Source organism: Eublepharis macularius, chromosome 9 (genome assembly GCF_028583425.1).
Source record: "Eublepharis macularius isolate TG4126 chromosome 9, MPM_Emac_v1.0, whole genome shotgun sequence".
NCBI lineage: Eukaryota > Metazoa > Chordata > Lepidosauria > Squamata > Eublepharidae > Eublepharis > Eublepharis macularius.
The window spans coordinates 36,534,104-36,555,990 of NC_072798.1; the positions used below are offsets into that span (position 1 = coordinate 36,534,104).

Genomic DNA, 21,887 nt, shown 5'->3' on the forward strand with positions numbered 1-21,887 from the left:
TTTCAAGTCTTCACTATTTTCTGCCAGTAACATGGTGTCTGCATATCTCAAACTGTTAATTTTCTAGATCTAATCCAGTTTTACTTATGATATGCTCTGGATAGAGATTGAACAGGTAGGGAGGTAATATGCATCTTTGTCTGACACTTTTGCCAACTGGAAACCATTCTCCAACCAACTCTATAGCTGCAAATGAGTTCTTCTAAAGGTTTTACATAGAGGTCGATTAACATGGGAGAATCCAGATTGCACCCTACAGAACCCCACAAGAGAGTTCCCATTCTGGAGACAGTTGATCTCCAATGGTAACCCTTTGAGTCCATTCCATGAGAAACGATTTGAAGGCACATCCTTTGATGCCCACTTCTGTTTCTAAACGCCTCAACAGGATGGCATGGTCTACTGTGTCAAAGGCTGCAGAGAGATCCAGGAGGAGCAATAAGGAGGCATGACCCTTGTCTATATTCAGATGGAGATCATCCACTAATGCTACTAGTGCTGTCTCTGTCCCATGCCCTAGTCTGCATCCCGACTGGAAAGTCTGGAGAGTCAGCACTTCCTTGGGGAAGAATTTTGAACAGAAAATACACAGGTCTGGAAGTAGGCCCTGTGCAGGCAGGACAGAATTGAGAGCACAAAGGAAGGAACGCGCTTAGTGTCTTATAATTGCATGTTGTGTCCTGCGATGGCTATAACTGAATTAGTGAGAGTAGGAGCAAACCACAACTTTTTTTTTTTTTTGCTGTCTGGGAAACAAATGGAGGGACTTGTGAAAACCTGCAGACCTTTCCTCACCAGCACAGCCAGCTGCTGCTGCAGCAGCAGCAAAAAAAACCCTAAACTAGTTCTCTGCTGCTTATCAGTCAACTGTCTTCCTCCTTGCCTAAACCTCAAGCTCTGCTGAAGTGTCAGCCCCATACTGTTAAATGTAGCTGAGAGAAAAGTAGGAAGTGCTACAGCCGGAGCCCTTGCAGCAGGAGCCTGTTCTGCCTTGTTGCATGTTTGCTGTAATAATATTTCCCCTTTAAGGCTTGGCTGAAGTTATTTATACTTTTTGGGGTGGTGACAGGAGCCGAAAGAAGCAGTAGCAGATCTTACCTGAAGAGCAACCAGGAGAGGTGCTGAAGGAGGAGAGAAAGAGGGAGCAGGAGGCTGGAAATTTGGCAGGAAAGGTGCGGGGGGGGGGACCATGAACAGAGAGTGAAGGAGATCGCAGGAAAGGGAAAGAGAGGAAATCAGTGAGAGGCAGAGAGAAGGAAGTAAAACCGGGAGGAGTGAAGCCACAAAAAGAGAGGGAGGAATAGAAAAAAAGAGGGAGGGCAGGGTAGAGAATGAGAAGGAAGTGACAGGAACAAGCCTGCTGTGGAGGAGGAGGAGGAGGAGGAGAAGAGAAGAGAAAGCAACCGATGGCAACAAGTGCAGCTGGCGTATGCTGAGAGGAAAAACTAGGGAGGTTTGATCAATTTTTGTGGGGACTGTTCACCCTTTCTCCCAAGATGATGAAGAGACAGTTCAACTGGATGAGGCAGCAGCTCAGCCATCCCAACACCAGTGGACGGTAAGGACTGGCTTCTTGGCCTAATTTGCAGTACCCATCTCCTAACGCTCCCCCTTTAGGCAGTGCACAGGTAGTGCCTCAAAACTGCATGGACTACTTCAGTGGGCCAGGTAGCACCTCAGAACTTTGCACAAAACTTAAATGGGCCAGGTGATTCCTCAGTGGGGGAGAACTAGGTAATGTTTCAGAATTTCACACAAAACTTGAATGGGCCAGATAAAAACATCTGGATTTAGACAACTGCTAACTAGGCAGTAGCCATCTCAGGCCAACTTACCTCAGGCCAACACACGAAGAGGTGTTCAGCTGGAGCCTTCAGCTAGGCAGGAAGTTCTCCATCTCCTGCATGCTCTTTCCAAGTACCCTACAGACAAACTTTTTAATGTTTTTGGAACCATTGAGAAGTAAGCTTTCAAACTGCTTTTTCATGATTCTCGGTTGTCTGAATCCTTCCTTCAAATTATGATCAGTGGTTCCTTAGTCCGTCACCCCGGGCTACCAGTGGCAGGTTAGCTAGAGGGCATGTATAAATGACCATTTACCAAGTTGTGCTTGTGACCATTTGCTGATTGTCAAGAGATGATGTGTGATAGAATACCTGGTATAGTGGGCATCTGTATCAACCCATAGACTAGCCAAACATTTGGGAGATTTTACTAGGTCAATGTTCTTGCATTCCTTTTACACAACTGCATTGAATGCTGAGCTCCTTTGATGAATTGTGCTTGTTCTGCACTTTAAAAAAATAGAAATTCTGCAATCTTTACTGTTATGCAGAATTTTATTCTGCTACTGCATGAAATTAGAAAGTGCATGGAAGCAGGGTACCAGAGTTCTTGCTCATTGTCACTGAAAACCTTATTCTAGCTTCTGAGTTTTTGTCAAAGATTGTCAGAAGAGCTCTGATAGATCAGACCAAAGGTCCATGTAGTCCAGCATCCTGTTTCCCACACTGGCCATCCACAATATCTTCGGGAAGCTCACAAGCATGTAAGGAAGGCAATAGCCCTTCTGTGCTGATGCATACTAGCTCTAAACATGGAGGCTCCATACAGTTATCATGGGTGGCTAATTAGTTGCTGATAGAGATCTGTCCTCTGTGAATGTGTCCACATATTTCAAAGCTCGTCTTGCATATGCATAAATTGCCTTGTCTTTGATAAATGACAGCCATATGAAATTGCTCTACTAATACCTCCATTGGTTATTGAGCATCCCTTGAAGGCAAATCATTTACACATTTTTCAGCATGATGGTGGTGGTATCAAGTACATCTTTGAAATAAAATCTAGATATTGGCAACTCTCTAACTAGGGTACTGGGGGTACAAGGGGAAGAGCTGAGGCTTAGTGGTAAAAGATTGTGTCTTTCCTGAAGAAGGTTTCTGATTCAGCCCCGTGCTTCTCCAGTAAAATAATCTCAAGCAGCACACGCAGGAAAGGCTTTTCTTTATGTGAGAAATTCTGTAAGGTAGAGCAGGTAAGGATGAACTAGGAGGATCAGTGGCTTCATGTGTTCACATGAGCCAAATAGCTGCTATTTAGCTAAAATGAAAAAGGAAATTTAAAAAAAACGAACCAATACATTGTCACATTGTAGGGAAGGAGAAACCTATGAGCAGTATAAGCATAAGAGAAACAGGGATTAATTTTATCCTTGTTGCTCAACAAAGTTTTTTGTAAAGGGCAGTTGTGGGCTGATACTATTATTATTTATTAATAAAGTGTGTATATAGGTGACTTTCCTCGCTGAGAAACTACCTTAGACCAAGAGTTCCATGGAAAGCACCCCGGGAACTCTTGCCACGTTCAGGGACCTCCTGAGAACATCTTCACTAACCCACCAAGACAGCCAGCGTGGTGTAGTTGTTAGAGTGTTGGACTAGGATTTGGGAGACCCGGGTTCAAATTCCCACTGTGCCATGGAAACTTGCTGGGTGACCTTTGGCTAGTCACACATCCTCTCAGCCTAACCTACCTAACAGGGTTACTGTGAGGATAAAATAGAGGAGAAGAGAACAATGTAAGTTGCTCTGTTCCCATTGGGGAGAAAGGTGAGGTACTGAAAGTTTCACAGATGAAGTAAATAACAAAATACAAAAGGGAATTACTTGGGCAGAAATAGTTTTGTACAGTCACGACAGGACTACCATCATAGTTGAGCTTGCGTCTCAGTTCTCTTCTTACACTCATGCTGATAATTTCTTTTTCATTTTCCTATTAGAGAAAAGATTATTAATCTTACTGCTGGTACTTTTGTTAGGTAACTTCCTCCCACTCCCTTCCAAGGTGCTCTACTTTTACGAGCTCCTCCCTTCCAAAGCTTGGGAATGACATGATGTGACCAGTCTCTCTACTGAGATGCCCTGTAGCTGATTTTCCCGTCTTCCCTGCCTAGCTGTTAGTGTGACGTGTAAGGAGGACAAACTTACACATAACTCATCTCACTCCAAGCTAGGCAAGGAGGAGAATCTTGTTACGGGAAAGTCTTTTGATAATTCTATGTGGGGCTTTGAGAAGGGTGTGTGTGTCTACATTTGTTGTGCAAAGCAAATGGGAAAAGCTATGCTGATTTCATGTGTTTGGTTTTAATCCTTCTGTGAAGGGGGGGGCGGGTGTAGGTCACCAGAACAGGTAACTTTTACCCAAACCTGTACAAAATTTTGCTCCGTGACCACATGGGAGGTACTTGTTCCATTGTTCCAGCCTTTGTACTCCCGGCTGTTATTTCGAAGGGTATTTGAGTAGGTATTTGACTGGGACATCCAGTTTCAAATCCCTGCTCTGGCATAGAAAATTTTTGGATGATCTTGAGTTGGTTATACACTCTTAGTAGGATTTCCAACTCTGGCCAGGGAAATTCCTGAAGATTTGGAGGTGGTGCTTCTGGAACAGGGTTGCTAAACTCCAGGTGGAGCCTGGAGATCTTCTAGAATTACAACTGATCTCCAGATTACAGAGTTCAGTTCCCCTGGAGAAAATGGCTCTTTGGAGGTTGAGCTCTAGGGCATTATACCTGCTGAAATCCCTCCCCAGGTTCAACCCCTCCCCCCAAATATCCAGGAATGTCCCAAATTGGAGTGGCAACCCTACTCTGGAGGAGGCAGTTTGGGGACAGATTTCATAGTCTGCCCTCTAAAGCTACCATTTTCTCCAAGGAAACTGATCTCTACAGCTGGAGATCAATTGTAATTCCAGGAGCTCTCCAAGCCCCACTGGAAGTTGGCATCTTCTGGGAGGGGCAAGTCAAACATTCTGAAAATACATTCAGCTGAACAACTTCTCTGTGTTGAAGTAGCAATTAAAGTCAGCTGTGTGTGTGTGTCTGTATAGTGTATCTGTGTCTGTGTCTCCATGTACATACATGTCCAGAGAGCTTGATATTTTTGATGCACAAATATGATTTCTCAAGTCTATGTTTTTTAACATGGGGTCATTATAGACCTCAGACATAACCCCTGTGTACAAGATTTCTTAATAAAATAAGGGTTCTTCTTTTTTTACTTCTAACTGGAGTTATTATCAAATGCACTTTGAACAAAACCCATAAGATTTTAGTGAACTGCTCATCCTAAATGCAGGGAACTTTACATGCATTTCTTCTACTTTCTAGTTCATATGAACTACATTCCCATGAGACATTTTCCAGATTAAAAATTGTTCTGAGTATCAGTTGCTTCACCTGTTGCTATAACCGTCCCCCACACTATTTTCAAAGCAGTTCCCTCCCTCTGCTGAGAGTTTCCTGTTCTTGTGTACCAGAAGCCATTAAAAAAGCTAGTTCCTCTCTCTAAACCATAGGGCACGGTAAACATAATCTCTTTTTAAATCAGAGATTTATCTATGCTGCAGAAATAAACTAGTTTCATAGGCCTTCTCCCGAGGGAACCCAAGAAGCTGACATGTCTGGATGACCTTACTGATATTGAAAACAATATAGGCTCATCATGTGCAACCAGATATTTTGGGGAAGTAGGGATTCTTGGTGTGTTTGCGTGCATAAAATGTTTTTATTAACTCAATTGAGCAGACAATACATAGTTTCTCTTTGTTATATGACAGACAGCCATTTCAGGTTTTATACAGTTGTACCTGGAGAAAGACAATTATTAGCAGCAGAAGAAACCTTTCATGGTGCTCTGTGTTGTAGTATGAATTGTGGTAGGCCTAATATCTCGGGATGTTTCTGGCAAATTTAGATATCTCAGCTTCTCCTTCTGTTTTTGCTGAAATGCCAATAAAGCATAATTTTGTGTAAGGGTGAAGAGACTTAGATCATACCAGTAAAGAAGTCTCTGTTTCCAACCTTAGTTTAGCCTGAGTCAGGGGGTTTTGAGGCAAGCCATTTTTAGCCCTTCATCTGCAATTCTGGGCCAACAGGTTTCTTGCAGGGAGTGGGACTACCGAGATAGTATATGTGATGTGATGTGCTTTGAATACCTTTGTTGCTTTGTGACTGGGAGTCCTGCGCACACGAGGATCAAGCACTCTACAGGCTGCCAAAAAGGCTAGAACTGCAATTTGTCTGCTGTAGTGCGTAGCAGCTTGATCAAACCCGTAACAGATGATCTCTGTTGAGAGATCTTTTTAAAAACATTATGAGAAATGAATGAATGAAAAGCAGGAGAAGAAGGAAAGCATACCAGCTGGCTGTTTTACAGGCATTTGCATTGCTGAGAAATAAGACTCGGTGGATTTTACTTGCAGTCAATAGAGGTAGGATGGGCAGGCGGATCTTGCAAATAAATCTTGAATCTCACAGATTGGAACTGAATGTGGAATTCAGCAGTCCAAGAAGGGTAGTTTTCATTCAAGGAAGATATAAGAAGGTAATGTGTTAGTTAAGGCAACACAAATTGTGACACAGTGTGTCACAAACAGCTTTGCAGAGGAGTTAGCCGTGTTAGTCTGTAGTAGCAAAATCAAAAAGAGTCCAGTAGCACCTTTAAGACTAACCAACTTTATTATAGCATAAGCTTTCGAGAATCACAGTTCTCTTCGTCAGATGCATGGAGGGCAAGAAGAAACTGGTCAGATATATAGGTGGAGAGGGGAGGGAGGAGTAGATGCAAACAGTAGCTTCTGATATGGAGATCAGTTTGCTTCTGTTAAGGAAGTCAGTTACTTCTGATAATGAGATAACCATTCATAGTCTCTATTCAATCCCAGCCTGACTGAATCAAATTTACCTATGAATTCCAATTCAGCAGCTTCCCGTTGGATTTTGTTTTTGAAAGGTTTCTGTTGAACTACAGTGACCTTTAAGTCCTTGATGGAATGTCCTGGTAGATTGAAGTGTTCTCCCACTGGTTTCTGGATGTTGCCATTTTTAATGTCAGATTTGTGTCCATTTATTCTTATGCGCAGAGGTTGGCTGGTTTGTCCAATGTACAGAGCAGATGGACATTGTTGGCACATGAGGGCATATATCACATTGGAGGATGAGCAGTTGTAAGAGCCAGAGACGGTGTAGTTGACGCCATTGGGTCCTGTAATTGTATTTCCTGGGTAGATATAAGGGCAGAGCTGGCATCTGGGTCTGTTGCAGGACCTGGTACCTGTGCTGGTGACTCTGCTAGCCGATTCATGATTGATTTGTAAGTGAGAAGTCGTTTCAGGTTGGGGGGGCTGTCTGTAGGCAAGGAGAGGTCTTCCACCCAGGGCTTCTGAGAGAGAGGCATCATTTTCCAGGATGGGTTGTAGATCACTGATGATACATTGGATGGGTTTGAGCTGGGAACTATAGGTGACAACCAGTGGTGTTCTGTTGTTAGTTCCTTTAGGTTTGTCCTGGAGCAGGCTGTTTCTGGGTACTAGTCTGGCCCTGTCGATTTGTTTCCTCACTTTGGTGGGTACTGTAGTCCCAAAAATGCTTGTTGTAAATCTCTTAAGTGGGAGTCCCGATCAAGAGCATTGGAGCAGATACGATTGTAATGTAAGGCTTGGCTGTAGACAATTGACCAAGTGGTATGTTTAGGGTGGTAGCTGGAGGCATGTAGATATGAGTATCGGTCTGTGGGTTTCCGGTATAAGGTAGTATTTATCCGTCCATTATGTAGTTGTACAGTGGTGTCCAGGAAGTGTACCTGTTGTGTAGAGTGGTCCAAGCTCAGATTGATAGTAGGGTGAAAGTTGTTGAAGTCCTTGTATTCTCCATATGAATTTATCTGCTTGTTAAGATGATTTTCAGAATCCCTGTACTCTGTTCTCATGATGTCAGAAAGTAAGGTCAGTGACTATCAGATATAGGTTGTGGTACCAAGACTTGGAAGTTCCTTCCCCACAGAAGATTGCCTGGCCCCAAATTTGTGCTCCTTCAGGCACCAGGTGAAAGCTTCTTTACTTAAGCTTTTGTTTAATTGCCCCATACTGTGATTTCTTTATCCGACATCTCTTTTTGCTTTCACTTTTGCTGGTTTCTTGTTGGATTTTAAGATGACACTACTTGTATTATGATCTTTGTACTTCTGGTCAGTTTTTATGTTTTTATTTTGTATGTTTTATGAGTATGTAGTCGGTTTTGTGGAATATTGTAAGCTGCCTCAGGCAAGTTTTATGGAGACAACAGGGTTATAAACATTTTAAATAAATTGTTAACTGCAGCAAGTTGGAGGGAAAGGCCCACAAAGGTTCTTTAAAATGCACACTCCAAAATTCTTAGGGCTTACCTGGCAGAGATGAGGTGTATTTTATGGTTGCCAACTCCAGGTTGGAGAACTCCTGGAGATTTGGGGGCAGTGGAGGGCAGAATTTGGAGAAGGGAGGGAGCTCAGTGGGGCTGTGATACCATACATCTGTCCTCTAAACTTTGCATTTCCTCCAGGGGAACTGATCTCTGTAGTCCGAAGATTTGTGGTGAATTCCCGGAGAACTCCTGGCCTCACCATGGCTTAACTGTTTTCAGGAAGCCTACAGGCGTGATGTATACAGAAAGGCTCCCCATAAAGGCCATAGGGTGGGAAATAGATATAGGTCATGGGGGGAGGGGGCTACAGTGGGGGGCTAGGGAAGAAAAATACTTCTTGGCTGATTTTCAGAGGAGTTTTGGCTTGTTCTGTTCACTCCTTGGCCCTGCTTGCCTTCCCACCCCCACGCTGCTTAAAACAAGAGGTTTTCAAACTGTCTTTACTTTCCTGTGTGGGACAAGATCAGAATGTTCTAGAACGGCCATTTTTTTGTTGTTCAAAAGCTGATTAGGGTTTGGATGTTAAGTTACTCCTACAGGTAGCAGTATAAATAGTCTCTTTTCTGCCTCTGCCTGTTCAGGGCTGAAAAAGGAATGATTTAAATGAGACATTGGGAGAGGCAAAACATACAAATCTGTAAGACTTTGAACTCACACGATGTTTCATTTAAACTGGGCTGCCACTCGTGCAAAGCAGCCATGCGGCACATTGAGCATCTTTGCACATGGCAGCCCAGTTTAAGTGAGATGCTGTGTGAGTTCAGAGTCTTACAGATGAATAAGTGTCAAGATCAGTCCTGAGCAGGGATGCATCTACACATTGATGGATATTTCATTGTTGTTCTGCCATAGCAATCCAATTGCACATGACTGTTATAGCAAAACAATAGTACACTATCAATCCCTGTGCATTGAGTAGCCCCGGGGCTACTAAAAATCCTAGTGCAATTGGTTTAATCTCAGGAAAGTGTTCTTAGAATTGCACTGTTTGTTCGAGCACTGCCATGTTTATATTGGGTCCACGTTTGATCACACTATGAAGGAAGTATCTTGTATACAAGGAAGTACCTTGTATACTTTTCCAGGAAGTAGAGATGGAAACAAGGGGGTCTACTGTTTTGGACTTAGTTTTCACCAATAGAGAAGAACTGATTGATAAGGTGAAGGCAGTGGGCACCCTGGGTACTAGTGACCATGTAATTTGGAGTTTTTAAGATCTTGGTTAAGGGGAAAGCTGAACATAGTTAGACATATAGGTTGGATTTTAGAAAAGCTATTTTTAACAAGCTCAGAGTCATGCTCGGGAGAATTCCTATGGTCAGAAAGCTCAGGGAGAAAGGAGTTTTATGATGGGTGGGAGTTTCTTAAAAGCAAGATATTGAAGGCACAATCACAAATGATTCCAATGAGAAAGCGAAATAGGAGGAACCTAAAGAATCCAGGCCGACTCTATAAACAGCTTTCTAAAGATCTGAAAATTTAAAATGACATATTTAAGAAATGGAAGGACAGGTGTATAACCAAGGATTAATATAAACAACTTGCCAGTGCTTGTAGAGAGGAAGGCTAAAGCTCAATATGAGCTTAGGCTAGCGAGAGATGCTAAACACAACAAAAAAGGGTGTTTGGGTTATATTTGGAGCAGGAAAAAAGATAGGGAAATGGTACGCCCGCTATGGAGAGAGGAAAGTGAGATGTTAATAGGTGATAAAGTGAGGGCAGAGCTGCTCAGTTCCTACTTTGCCTCAGTGTTCACTTGCGGGGGGAACTGTGCTCACCCTGGTAAAAACGGAACACATGAGGAAGAAATGGAATTGCAGCACAGGATAAACATTGGGGTGGTACATAAACATCTGTGTACATAAACACCTAGCTTCTTTAAATGAAATCAAGTCCTCAGTGGCAGATGATTGCACCTTTGGGTACTAAAGGAACTGCTCATGTAATTGTGGAGCCTCTGTCTATCATCTCTGAGAACTTTTGGAGGTCAGATGAGGTGCCAGAAGATTGGAGGAAGGCGAATGTTGTCTCCATCTTCAAGAAGGGGGAAAAGGAGAAGCCAGGTAATTATTGACCCGTCAGTTTGACATCCATATCTGGAAAAATCCTGGAATAAATAGTCAGTCCTTGATCATTTAGAAAAGACAGCTGTGATTATTAAGAGCCAAACAAGTCATGTCAGACTAACCCTACCTCCTTTTTTTGAGAGAGTTACTACTTTGATGGATCAGGGGAATACTGTGGACATAGATTATCTTGATTTCAGTAAGGCTTTTGATAAGCTTCCACATGATATTCTGGTTACAAGTTGGTAACATGTGGTTTGGATCCTATTACTGTGAGATGGATTTGTAACTGGTTGACAGATCGTACCAAAGAGTGCCTGTAACTGGTTTCTCATCTTCTTGGAGTGGAGTGACAAGTAGAATACCTCAGGGATCTGTCCTGGACCCTGTGTTGTTCACTATCTTTATAAATGACTTGGATGAAGGAATAGAGGGGACGCTCATTAAATTTGCAGATGATACTAAATTAGGAGGGGTTGCAAACAAAGTAGAAGACAGAAGCAAGATTCAAGATGATCTTGACAGGCTAGGAAACTGGGCTAAAACTAACAACATGAATTTCAACAGATGTAAGATCTACATTTAGGTAGGAAAATCAAAGGCACACTTATAGGATGGGGAGATCTGTCTTGGCAGCAGTACATGTGAAAAGGATCTAGGAGTCTTAGTAGATCATACACTGAACATGAGTCAGCAATGTGATGCTGTAGTTAAATAGGCAAATGTGATTTTAAGCTGTATCTACAGAAGTATAGTGTCCGGATCACGGGAGGCGATGGTATCGCTTTATTCTGCTCTGGTTAGACCTCATTTGGAGTGCTGTGTACAGTTTTGGGCACCAGTTTAAGAAGGATGTTGACAAGCTGGAACATGTCCAAAGGAGGACAATGAAGATGGTGACGAAATCTTATGAGGAAAGGTTGAAGGAGCTGGGTATGTTTAGCCTGGCGAGGAGGCGACCGAGAGGTGATAAGATAGCCCTCTTCAAGTATTTGAAGGGCTGTCACATAGAGGATGGAACAGAGTTGTTTTCTGTTGCCCGAGCAGGTTGGACCAAAACCTCAGGTTAAAATTAAAGTAAAAGAGTTTTTGGCTAAACATTAGGAAGAACTTGCTGACAGAGGAAGGATTCCTTGGGAAGTGGTGGGCTCTCCTTGGGAGGTGGTGGGCTCTCCTTCCTTGGTGATATTTAAGAAGAGGCTAGATGGTCACCTGACAGCTATGATGATTCTCTGACTTAATATGAATGTACACAGATCAGGAGAGGGAGTGCATGAAGGGATGAGCTGGTGCTTGGTTCTCGTGGCCCTTTCTTATATGCCAGCGGTAATACCGATCGCCACTTTGGGGCCAGGAAGGAATTTTCCTCCAGGAAAAATCCTGGAGGATTTTTGCCTCCTCTGGGCATACAGCAGAAGTCGCTGAGTGAGGGGGGAGGGGAATAGCTGTGAATTTCCTGCGTTGTGCAGGGGGCTGGTTTAGATGATCTTTGGGTACATTCCAGCTCTATACTTTTATACATAAGACGCTGGAAGCTTTTGCACCCTGCTTGCTGCCTGGGAAATGTCACTTGATTGCCTGTAACTCTTTTTTGTCCTTGGAGTCTCTTCTGTAAGCCCTTTTTGAAGTGTGCCACAGGTCTCTCCCGTCTTCTTAGTTGTTCACCTTCACCTGCCCTTCACTTTGGGTGCAGTCTCCTCCTGACCCTGAAAGTAGAAGAACCTGAGTGACAGCTCCTCATCAGAGGAGGTAACAGGAGCAATGGGGTTAAGGTTTTCACTCAGAGGCTGGATACTCCACGCTTGAGGCTCTTGTTTCAAAGTGGTCCAGTTTCAAAGAAGCCATTGCTGGTAATTTAAAGTTTCTCTAAAGTATCTCGAGAAGGGAAGCCTTGTGATGCTCTGTATCATTTACTGGCCGAGAATAGCTAGCTTCTTTTTCCCCCTTTGCATGAGAGTCTTTGCTATCTGGGCTGGTGGTCTAGAGAAGGAAAAGATAGGCAGACAAATGAGCTTGGCAGCAGATAGGTAAGCTGGCAAGGGGGACCCAAGCATCTTTTTGACAGGCTGAGTATAAATTTGTTAATGTGGGCTGCCTACATACACACAATCTAATTCCATGCATACAATCAAATGAATCATGAAAAGGGAAAAATGTTTCTGAAATTACATGACTATATCCTGGTAATAGATGTCATGGCCCAGTCTGAGAGTGAGGTCTCCTCTGGAGGAGAGGAGCCTCGTGTAGCCAGTCAGGTCTCCTCAGGAGAAGAGGAGCCCTGTGTAGCCAGCCCTAGCCCTGATTCAGCAGAAGCCAGCAATCAGGAGCAATAGCTGCTGGCTGATCAGAGCTTGCAGCCAGCAGCTGAGGCACCAGCACCCTCTAGCTCCAATACCACAGGGGAAGCTCAGCCAGGGACTTCTACAGGTGCAGCGCAGCCAAGAGCCTCCACCTCCCCCCCAGGTTCACCCATGCCCAAGGAACGCCGCAGGCAGTGCCAGAGACTGGAACTGCAGGAGAGATGGCACAGTGCTTGCCTCTTGAGCCAACGCCAGCTGCTGGAGAGTGATGATGAGTAGCATCAGGATGGAGCCCCAGCAGCTGGCTGAAAACCACGCCTGGCTATGAGAGCCAGTCTGGAGGAACTGCTGGGCGTGGAAGCAACGTGTCTATTGCCTGCAACCACTCCGTGTTCTGTGAACCTTGCCCGTGCCTGCTTTTGGACCTGACGCTATTGGTGACTGACCTTGGACTGTGCCTGACCTTGCTCTTGGACTCTGGACTCACTCTTGGCTTTATCTCATGCTCTGGCCACCGGTTTGACTTGGCTTTCGCTCTTGGAACTCCACTTTGACTTTGGCCTTAAGGTTTGGACTTGAACCACCCTGCTTGGGCTAGCCCCGCCCATGACAATAGAATTGCTGCCTAGGCTGGTCCTCTCTGGGCTTAAGGATCCCATAAAATGTACCCATTTCCTTGGAAGAAGGGTAAAGTAGTGGACATAATGGATAGGTTTTCCCCCCTGGACTTGAGTTTTGGCTCTGTACTGGCAAGTACATAATCAGGGAGTTGAAGGGCAGAGGGAAGCAGGTGGGCTGCGTCTTACTGAGTTTGATTTTTGTCCAAGTTTGCTCAGATTGAAGGTCCATGTGGAACCTCACTGGCCTCTTATGTCAATTAACCTTGACTGGGCTACTGCCTGCAGCAACTGCAGGGGTGACAATGAGCAGGTCAAGGATTCCCAAAGTGCCAAAGTGATACCGAGAATCAAGGTTGGCTGTCAAGTTTCTTGATCCAGGAGCTCTACCAGTTCCTTACTCTTGCCACACAAAAAGTGCAATCCTAAGAAGAGTTACTCCTGTGTAAGCCCATTGAAATCAATGGGTGTAGACTGGAGTAACTCTGCTTAGGATTGCACTGTTAACCTTCCATTGTAGATTTCTGCCAGTTCTTCTTTGGGAATTCTTTTTCTTAATTCGAGGTAATATGCAACCAAGAGTAGATCCAGGCACCCTTTCTGTGCTTCTTACCTACCAAACACACAAAAGTGTGATTCCTAGCAGGGAATGAGATTCCTTTTCATGAGGTGAGTAGTTAAACAGTATGAAAAAATGGAAACTTAAATATGAGAAGATAGTAATGCTAAAGCCAGTGGAGTTATAGGAGTTAGTGTCAGACTAGAACTTGGGAGACCAGAGTTAAAGTTCCTACTCAGCCATAAAGGATAGAGAGTGATTTAGGGCCAGTCATTCTCTCTTAACTGGAAGTACATCATAGGTTGTGACCGTAGAGAACGATGCTGTCCTGAGCTCCTTGGAGGAAGGGGTAGGGATGTAACGGATAATACTAAGACGATCCAAATGTACCAGTGAAACAAATGTGTACATACTAAACAGACATGCAGTGGATACTAGACCACTGGACTCAGAAAGGGAGGAGCTGAGTTCAGAAGCCCCTGTGGCTACCATGCTGACTGGATGACCTTTGGCCTATTGCTCACTTCATCAGATGCGTTAGAGCATAAATCCATCAGTCTGATTTATGCACGAAACAGAAAGGCGAGAGGAGGAGAGAGGGGATGCTCCAAAGAGAGACTCCTTCAGAACAGAATCCAAACCCAAGAATAAATCACTTCATTTAGCACGGGTATGAGACACTGTCAACTGTCTTAGGCAAAATGTAAAGCTATTGCCAGGAGAAATGAGCTAAACAGATACAATAGGAAATTACAGAGGTATAGTTAAAGTACTTAACATGTACAAGTGATAGGATATACAGTGTATTGGCACCTATAAAGGAATTTCAAAGAGGGATTCCAATTTAAAAACTAGAATTCAAGACAGTGTAGCATGGAGAGCATAACAGTGACCTGGGATTCATGATTCCCTGTGGGTGGTAAGATCTCGCATATCCTTCCCCTTACGAATTTGTTTCTTACACAAAAAATGCTGGAGAGTTTTGTTAGGGTGAGGCTCATTAATTTATCATCAAGGAAGGTAGACACCCTAGTCTGGAGGATTTGACTCAGTTTTTTGCTCTCTGTTCCCTAGAGCCCTGGAAACAGCTGAATACTTGACTGAAGACTTGTTACAGGTGAGGCATGGGTTTGATCTGCAAGCATGTACTTACCTGTACCTGGAGGTGTGGAGAGAGCCCTTGTGCTTGTGCATCATGTTTTCCTTCTGTGAGTCAAAGGACAGCCATGGAGTGGATTTGCCCACTTTCTAAAATTATTCACCATCCAGAGAGATCACTGTGCTTATCTGTTGCAGAAAGAAAAGAAGAGAGACCTGTAATTCTAGATGAGTCTGTTGCCAAAAAAAAAAAAAAATCCAAGGAATCCAGTGTTGCCTTAAAAACTAACAACATTTATTCCAGCACAAGCTTTTGTGAGTCAGAGCTAGTTCATCTGCTAGGCAGAAGTATTTATACTCAAAGCTGCAGACAACAGCGGTTGCGAGGTAACTCAATTCAAAGATAAAAAGATAAAACAGGAGAAATGATTAATTATAAGTAGTTGATGTGCAAGTTTGGGTAAAAGTAACTAAGGAGAGGGAATGAGAACTATTATACAATTAAGTTGTGCTGTTATATATTGTGAATGTATCTTTCTATTAGCTTAATATAATTTTAAATGTAGTGCTTGTATAAGTTTTTATGCACTTTCTATTGTTGTATCTTTTCTTTTTAAATAAAATATATATTTAAAAAACAGCGGTTGCGGGTAGGGCGGTGAGGGGGGAGAGATGTTACAAAGAAAGGCTGGCTGAAAATAATATCCTGTCAAAAGCATAATCAATCACCTCCCAGCTGTAGACAGGCGAAGTAGGATGCCCACAGAATTGGTCTAGTACCAAATGTGCCATAATCTGCCCATCATTGATCTATGGATTCAATTAGAAAAAGACAGCAGTATAGCAGAACAAAAAATGTAAAGGACTATGGAGACCTGCAACCAGACCTAATTTTCCAGTCACTTATGTGGCTTTTCTCCAAACTAAAAATCACTTTTGTATACACAAGTTCTGAGTGAACTAGTGGAGATACTCTGAAAGATCTACTGAGGCATTAGGATTTTTGAGGTGGGGGGACAACAACAACATTTTATTTATATACCACCCTTCAGGGAGCCCTGTGGCACAGAGTGGTAAGCTGCAGTACTGCAGCCCAAGCTCTGCTCACGAGTTCGATCCTGGTGGAAGCCAGGTTCAGGTAGCCAGCTCAAGGTTGACTCGGCCTTCCATCCTTCCAAGGACGGTAAAATGAGTACCCCGTTTCCTGGGGGTAAAGTGTAGATGACTGGGGAAGGCAATGGCAAACTACCTTGTAACAAAAAGTCTGCCAAGAAAACCCCATGGGTCAGTAATGACTCGGTGCTTTAACAGGGAACTACCTTTATCTTTACCTTTACTGCCCTTCAGGACAACTTAACACCCACTCAGAGCAGTTTACAAAGTATGTTGTTATTATCCCCACAACAATCCCCCTGTGAGGTGGGTGGGGCTTAGAGAGCTCTGGAAGAGCTGTGACTGACCCAAGGTCACCCAGCTGGCTTCAAGCGGAGGAGTGGGGAATCAAACCCAGTTCTCCAGATTAGAGTCCCGCTGCTCTTAATCACTACACTACTACACTACACCAAACTGGCTGCAGTGAGTCAGATGAAGGACCTTCATCTGATGAAGTAATCCATAAAAACGTCTGCTTCAGTAAATCTGTTATAGTGCCGCAAGACTCTTTGTTGTTGTAGGATGATTCCACAAATCATAAAACTATAGGTGGTTATTACAGTGGGTGGGAATCTCAAGAGCTAATCAAACAATGCACCTATTATTTCAGAGCTAAGAACAGAAACACTATGGTACTGATTCAGAATTCATAGTTAACAACCCCCCTTCCCTACCAAAGAAAAGCCTCCCTACATTCTGCACCTCAAAATCTGTGCTTCTACATCCTTTTTATCTCTGTTGCTTGCTTCTGAGCCATGGAGAAAAACCACAATGCTAATATGCATGAATGAATAGTATAGAAGAAATATGTGCAAAATAAAACATTTGTATACATTTTATTGGGGGTTTTTTCATGCTTAATCTGTGGCTGCCCAACCTGTGACATGGATGCCACATGTGGCTCAGAGTAACAGGCGTTCATGTCACGTGCCCGAATAGGAACAGAAAGGGCCACTTTGACTATGGATGTTGCAGTGAGTCAGACCTATATCTGTGCCTGCTTTTCTAGCCTGGTGCTGCTGTTTGCTTCAAGAAGACCCAGGCTAAGTGGATGACAGGGAAAGCCAGCCGAGGGAATCTGAGGTTTCATGTATTTGGTAATGCACTTGAAAGCAGCACAGTCCCATTCCTTAGACTTGTGCTAGTTTGCCCAGCAGGCTGGCTGCCACTGCTGTAATCTGTACATTAGCTTTTAGGAGATCGCAGGATTTAAAATATTATCTTGCAAGGAATTCTGTAGAACAGTGTATCCCAACTAGGGTTCTGCAGGGCATCGTTGGGAGTTCTGTGAGAAATGGTGGAATAAAGAAATAAAATTTTGAAAGACCATGAAAAATTCCAAATATCCCTCAAACACCATGGTTATTAAGGTTATATTTAGTAGGGTTGTGTCTGTGTTCGTTTTGCATTGTTACAAGACATTGACAATACAAATAATAATAATAATTTATCAGCCGGCGAATTGCTCTCCTTGCCATCAACTTTTTCTGGCCTGTAAATGTTTTCATAGGTAGAGGGGTTCTCAGGATTTGAAAAATTAATTTAGAAGGATAGGGATGGGCACTGAGTGGCAGAAAAAGATGCACGGGGGCAGCCAGCAAAGGGCATGGCTGGAGGCTTTCTTTTTTAGCCCTATGCAGTTTTAAATTCTACTGGGGTAAATGGCAGATACTCGCCATTGATCTACGGATCTGCGAACACAGTTCTCTTTTACACTTGGGTTTCTTTCATTTCTGTGAAGGGGCATGATTTGAACACACATTCCTGTGGTCGTATCCGTGTGTAGACTGGATCACACCACTAAAATAAATAAATAAATAAATAAATAAATAAATAAATAAATAAATGTATATAATTAACAAGGAAAACCCTGTGAATATGATAGAACCATTCCCTTGTAATCATGACAGGAATCAGATGGAGATCTGCACCTGTGTCCATATCCTTGGAAGCCAGGAAGTTGTTGTTCAACGAATGAGACTTTCAGAAATCTATATTCTACTCCTGATTTAATGTGGAATCTCTTGAAATATAAGGAGGCCAAACTGAATCTCTTGGCAGCATTCTATGGGAATTCTTGGCAAAGAAACAGTTCCTGGATGTGAAGGGGAATTGGTGCGCAGAGCATACATCCCACTGTTTCTTTCCATTAGCTGCTTAACCTTTTCCTCTCCCTCCTTTTTTCAAGATTGAACAGAGAATTGAACCTGCAAAGCGTGCAGCACATAATGTCCACAAGAGGCTTGTGGCTTGCCTCCAGGGCCCTTATGGGGCTGATGTGGAGAAACGCGTGGTAAGTACTTTTGTCCCTCCTCCTCTCCCCATTCTTTCAGTCCAAGCTCTATTCTGCCTGCCCTATTTCCATTTTTATTTATTTTTAATTTGGACTAGAAGATGAGGAAACTTTCAAGATGATGAAGAGGCAGTAAGGCCAGGTGTCTTGAGTCCTGGGTATTTAGTTTTAAAATCTCTCGCATACCCCATTCAAAGCACTGCAATATTTTTTTCAGTTTGGGCAAAGGGGTGTAGATCTGGCCTAGGGTAGGGAGTGTGACTGGCCATAGAATAGAGAATACGGTAATCTCTATGGCCATATCCAGACTGGTGGACTTTGTACAGTTTGCTGCTGATGTTTTGTTAAATATCGTTCCTGTTTAGCCTTTCACTTCTGCATTTTCTCACACGTAAGCCTGTAGCTCTGTTAAAGAGGTACTTACCTTCCTGCAGTTTGTCTATATAGGAGTCTCATGCTATTCCTCCCCGTTGCTCTTCTTCTTTTGTTTTCAAAAACTCTTTTCTTTGATATCTGTGTGCTAGAGTTGCCAGCCTCTGGAGATTTAGGATTGAAGCCTGGAAATAGGGGGTTGGGGAGAGAAGGGACCTCAGAGGGGTATAATGCCATTAAGTCCACCTTCCAAAGCAGCCATTGGCCGTCGTCACACTGGCCCTTATTTCGCCAGTTTTGCACTAGAAATCGTTTCTTCTGTTATCGTTATTAGAACGGATTCTCCCATCTTTTGACGACTGCTTGCGCTTCCAGTCAGTCTCATTAAAAGGGAAAAGCGCAATTCGACGGTCAGTCAAAGTGCCTCTGGAAACGGGGCCCTAAAAATCCCACCCCCTTAAAAAAAATTTTTTTCACATATTTGCATTATATCACTCTTCTCTTATAATGTTGTGCTGGGCCAACCCAAAAGCCAACCGTGATAGGTAGCAGAGGTTTCCCACCCATGGCAGAATAGCGCTATAGTGTTATAGCGCTATAAGGCTGACATTTTTTTAAAAAAATTACTTTGAGGCTTAATTGCGGGTCGTGCTGGGGCTTGTGGGAGTGTAGGGCAGGAGAATCAGTGTTAGGTGAGACAGATGATCAGAGAGAGTGAGCGTTTTGGTGTTGCAAAGCGTTCATAGTCGATCCAGGGCACTCACATGGAAGTGGATAAAGACGACATAAAGAGTCACAAAGTGTGAATTGGGGAGAATGGCGAAATTGCAAGGGAGAATTAGGTGAGAATTCAGCAGGAGATGGCACTAGTTTGGCGCTAAATTTATGGCCGTGTGACGACGGCCATTTTCTCCAAGGGAACCGATCTCTACAGTCTGGAGATCCGTAATCCCAGGAAATCTCCAGGCCCCAACTGGAGGCTGGCAACCCTAATTTGCCTTGTTATACCTGTGAACCTCTTGATGCTTTGTTAAATTTTCTACTAATGTTGTTCAGTTGAAGCTAAACCAGGCTACTGCATGATCCCATTTCAAAGTCCCTTCTCCTTAAAAAGGAATGAAGTTCTCTGACTGACCTTGGGCCTAATCTGCTTCACAGGTTGCTTGTTTATTTACTTCATTCATGCCCTACCTTTCTCCCAAAGGGACCTAATTCAGTATATATCATTCTCCTGTCTTCCAATTTACACTCACAGTAACCCTGCGATTATGATTGCCAACTCCCAAGTTGGGAAATTTCTGGAGATTTGGGTTGAGCCGGGGGAGGGCAGGGTTAGGTTTAGGGATCCCAGATGCCCACCACCTAGGGGTTTGCTTAGGGGTTCTGAGCTGCCCAGCAATCGCCCGGCACCTGTAGGCACCCCTGGCACAAGTGCAGCACATGTGCTTCTGGGCAGCGCGACATCACTTCCAAAAGTGAAGTCATTGTGCTGGCCAAGGGAGGGCTCCTGTGCTTTGCTTGGGGCCGATTTTGGCCCCAAACAGACCAATTCTCAAAGAATCAGCCTCACATGAAGCACAGGAGCACTCCCATGGCTGGTGCCATAATGTCACTTCTGGAAGTGACATCAGCTGATTCCGCACACGTTGGATAATGCACTTCCAATCCTCTTTATAGATCATTTGGAATGGATTTTTTCATGTGTGGAACAAAAAATCCACCTCAAACGATTGATAAAGTGCGTTGAAAGTGCATTATCCAATGTGTGCAGAATCAGCCAATATCAGGCTGAGGACGGAAGCACACAAGCATGAGGGAGGGAGGAAAGGATACTAACAGAACACACCCTCTCCTGCTGGTGAGTCCGGGAGATCTGGCAAGCCTAGTTTGGGCAGAGAAAGGATCTCAGGGAGGTATACATTATATAATGCCACAGAGTCCACCCTCCAAAGTGGGGAAAAGTGGGATTAAGAATATGAATGGCTGTACAGACTTAACCTAGCTACAACATGGCACATACTTTCCCCCTTAATTTTTTAAAAAGTGAGAATGTGAGCATATCCACTATTTGTTATGTATCCTTTGAAAGAGAAAACAATAGGGCACAGAACTACTTAACACCATTTAACAATGCCCTATCTAATCAAGAAAAGTTTGTTTACTTTTTTAAAAAATGGGGTGTGCTTCCTTTCTCCCTCAGTTTCATATTTTAAAGTTTATCTTAGAAGTGACACGTACATATATTTATTGACTAGGTCTAGGAAAAGCTGCTGCCATTACTAAATTGGCCTAAAGTCTTTTGCCCCCACTATGTTAATAGTTTCAAGCTACCATTACTGAATAGCTGCCACAGTCTTAGTAAGGAGGAATCTTTCCTTTCTTCTGTTGCTAATTTTTATCCATTGTTACTACCTTTTATGATCAAAGGCATTGGCAGGTGCTGGTTCAGAGCACTCGGTTTAATTCTGTTTCAGGAAAAAGTTGGGGATTCATCTTTTCTATTTGTTGTCTCTTCTCATTTTTTCCAACTTTGTGCAGAAAAAGTTGTCTTTGATGTCATTGTCAGTTACCATGGCCGAGAGCTTCAAAGAACTAGACACTGATTCCAGCCTTGGGTAAGAATATCGATGACATTTCCTGGGCTTGAACATAACATGCATTCTAGGAAGCTGGTTTTAAGCCTTAGAAGGGTTGTGTCATCTCAGCCCTCTTTCTGGTTTGGAAAATCCCCGTTGTGTTCTAAGCCAAGCATCATCCTTTGCAGGCTGATAGAACTCTTACAAATGTATATTGTATTTCCAAGAAGGAGGATACTTGCAGCATTGATCTTGGAAAAACGTTGCACTGAAGCAGGGGGACAATATGAGTACAGCAGGGTTCCCAGAGAGAAACAAGTTCTGGTTCATCTTCGTTCTTCTGTGCCTCCACACATGGGGTACTGCGCACGTGCAGGCCAGCCGCCGGAAGATTTTTTATAGCTTTCCCAGCTCCGAAGGGGCCGTTTGCCGCGCGCCTCAGCGACCGTTTCCCGCCCAAACGGTCACATGCTCCTCCAGCGGCCAACGGCCCCTTCCCTCAGTTCTCTTCTTGCCGCCGCTTGAGGAGAACGTTCGCTTGTAGCTCTGTGCTTATTTGTGTCTTTGGATTGCTTTCTCGTGACTTGACTTGGATCTGGATTTGACTTCTCT

General features: G+C 43.6%; 1 protein-coding gene across 1 annotated transcript in view; it reads left to right on the plus strand.

Moving 5' to 3' along the window:
* Positions 1-1,076: 1,076 nt before the first annotated feature.
* The window catches only part of SH3BP1 (SH3 domain binding protein 1), a 46,374-nt gene continuing 25,563 nt past the window's right edge, over positions 1,077-21,887 (plus strand). The window contains exons 1-4 of the mRNA XM_054988936.1: positions 1,077-1,558; positions 14,859-14,901; positions 18,223-18,327; positions 21,238-21,314. Coding sequence (XP_054844911.1) covers positions 1,497-1,558; positions 14,859-14,901; positions 18,223-18,327; positions 21,238-21,314 — 287 coding nt within the window. The 5' untranslated portion in view covers positions 1,077-1,496. The remainder of the gene's footprint in view (positions 1,559-14,858; positions 14,902-18,222; positions 18,328-21,237; positions 21,315-21,887) is intronic.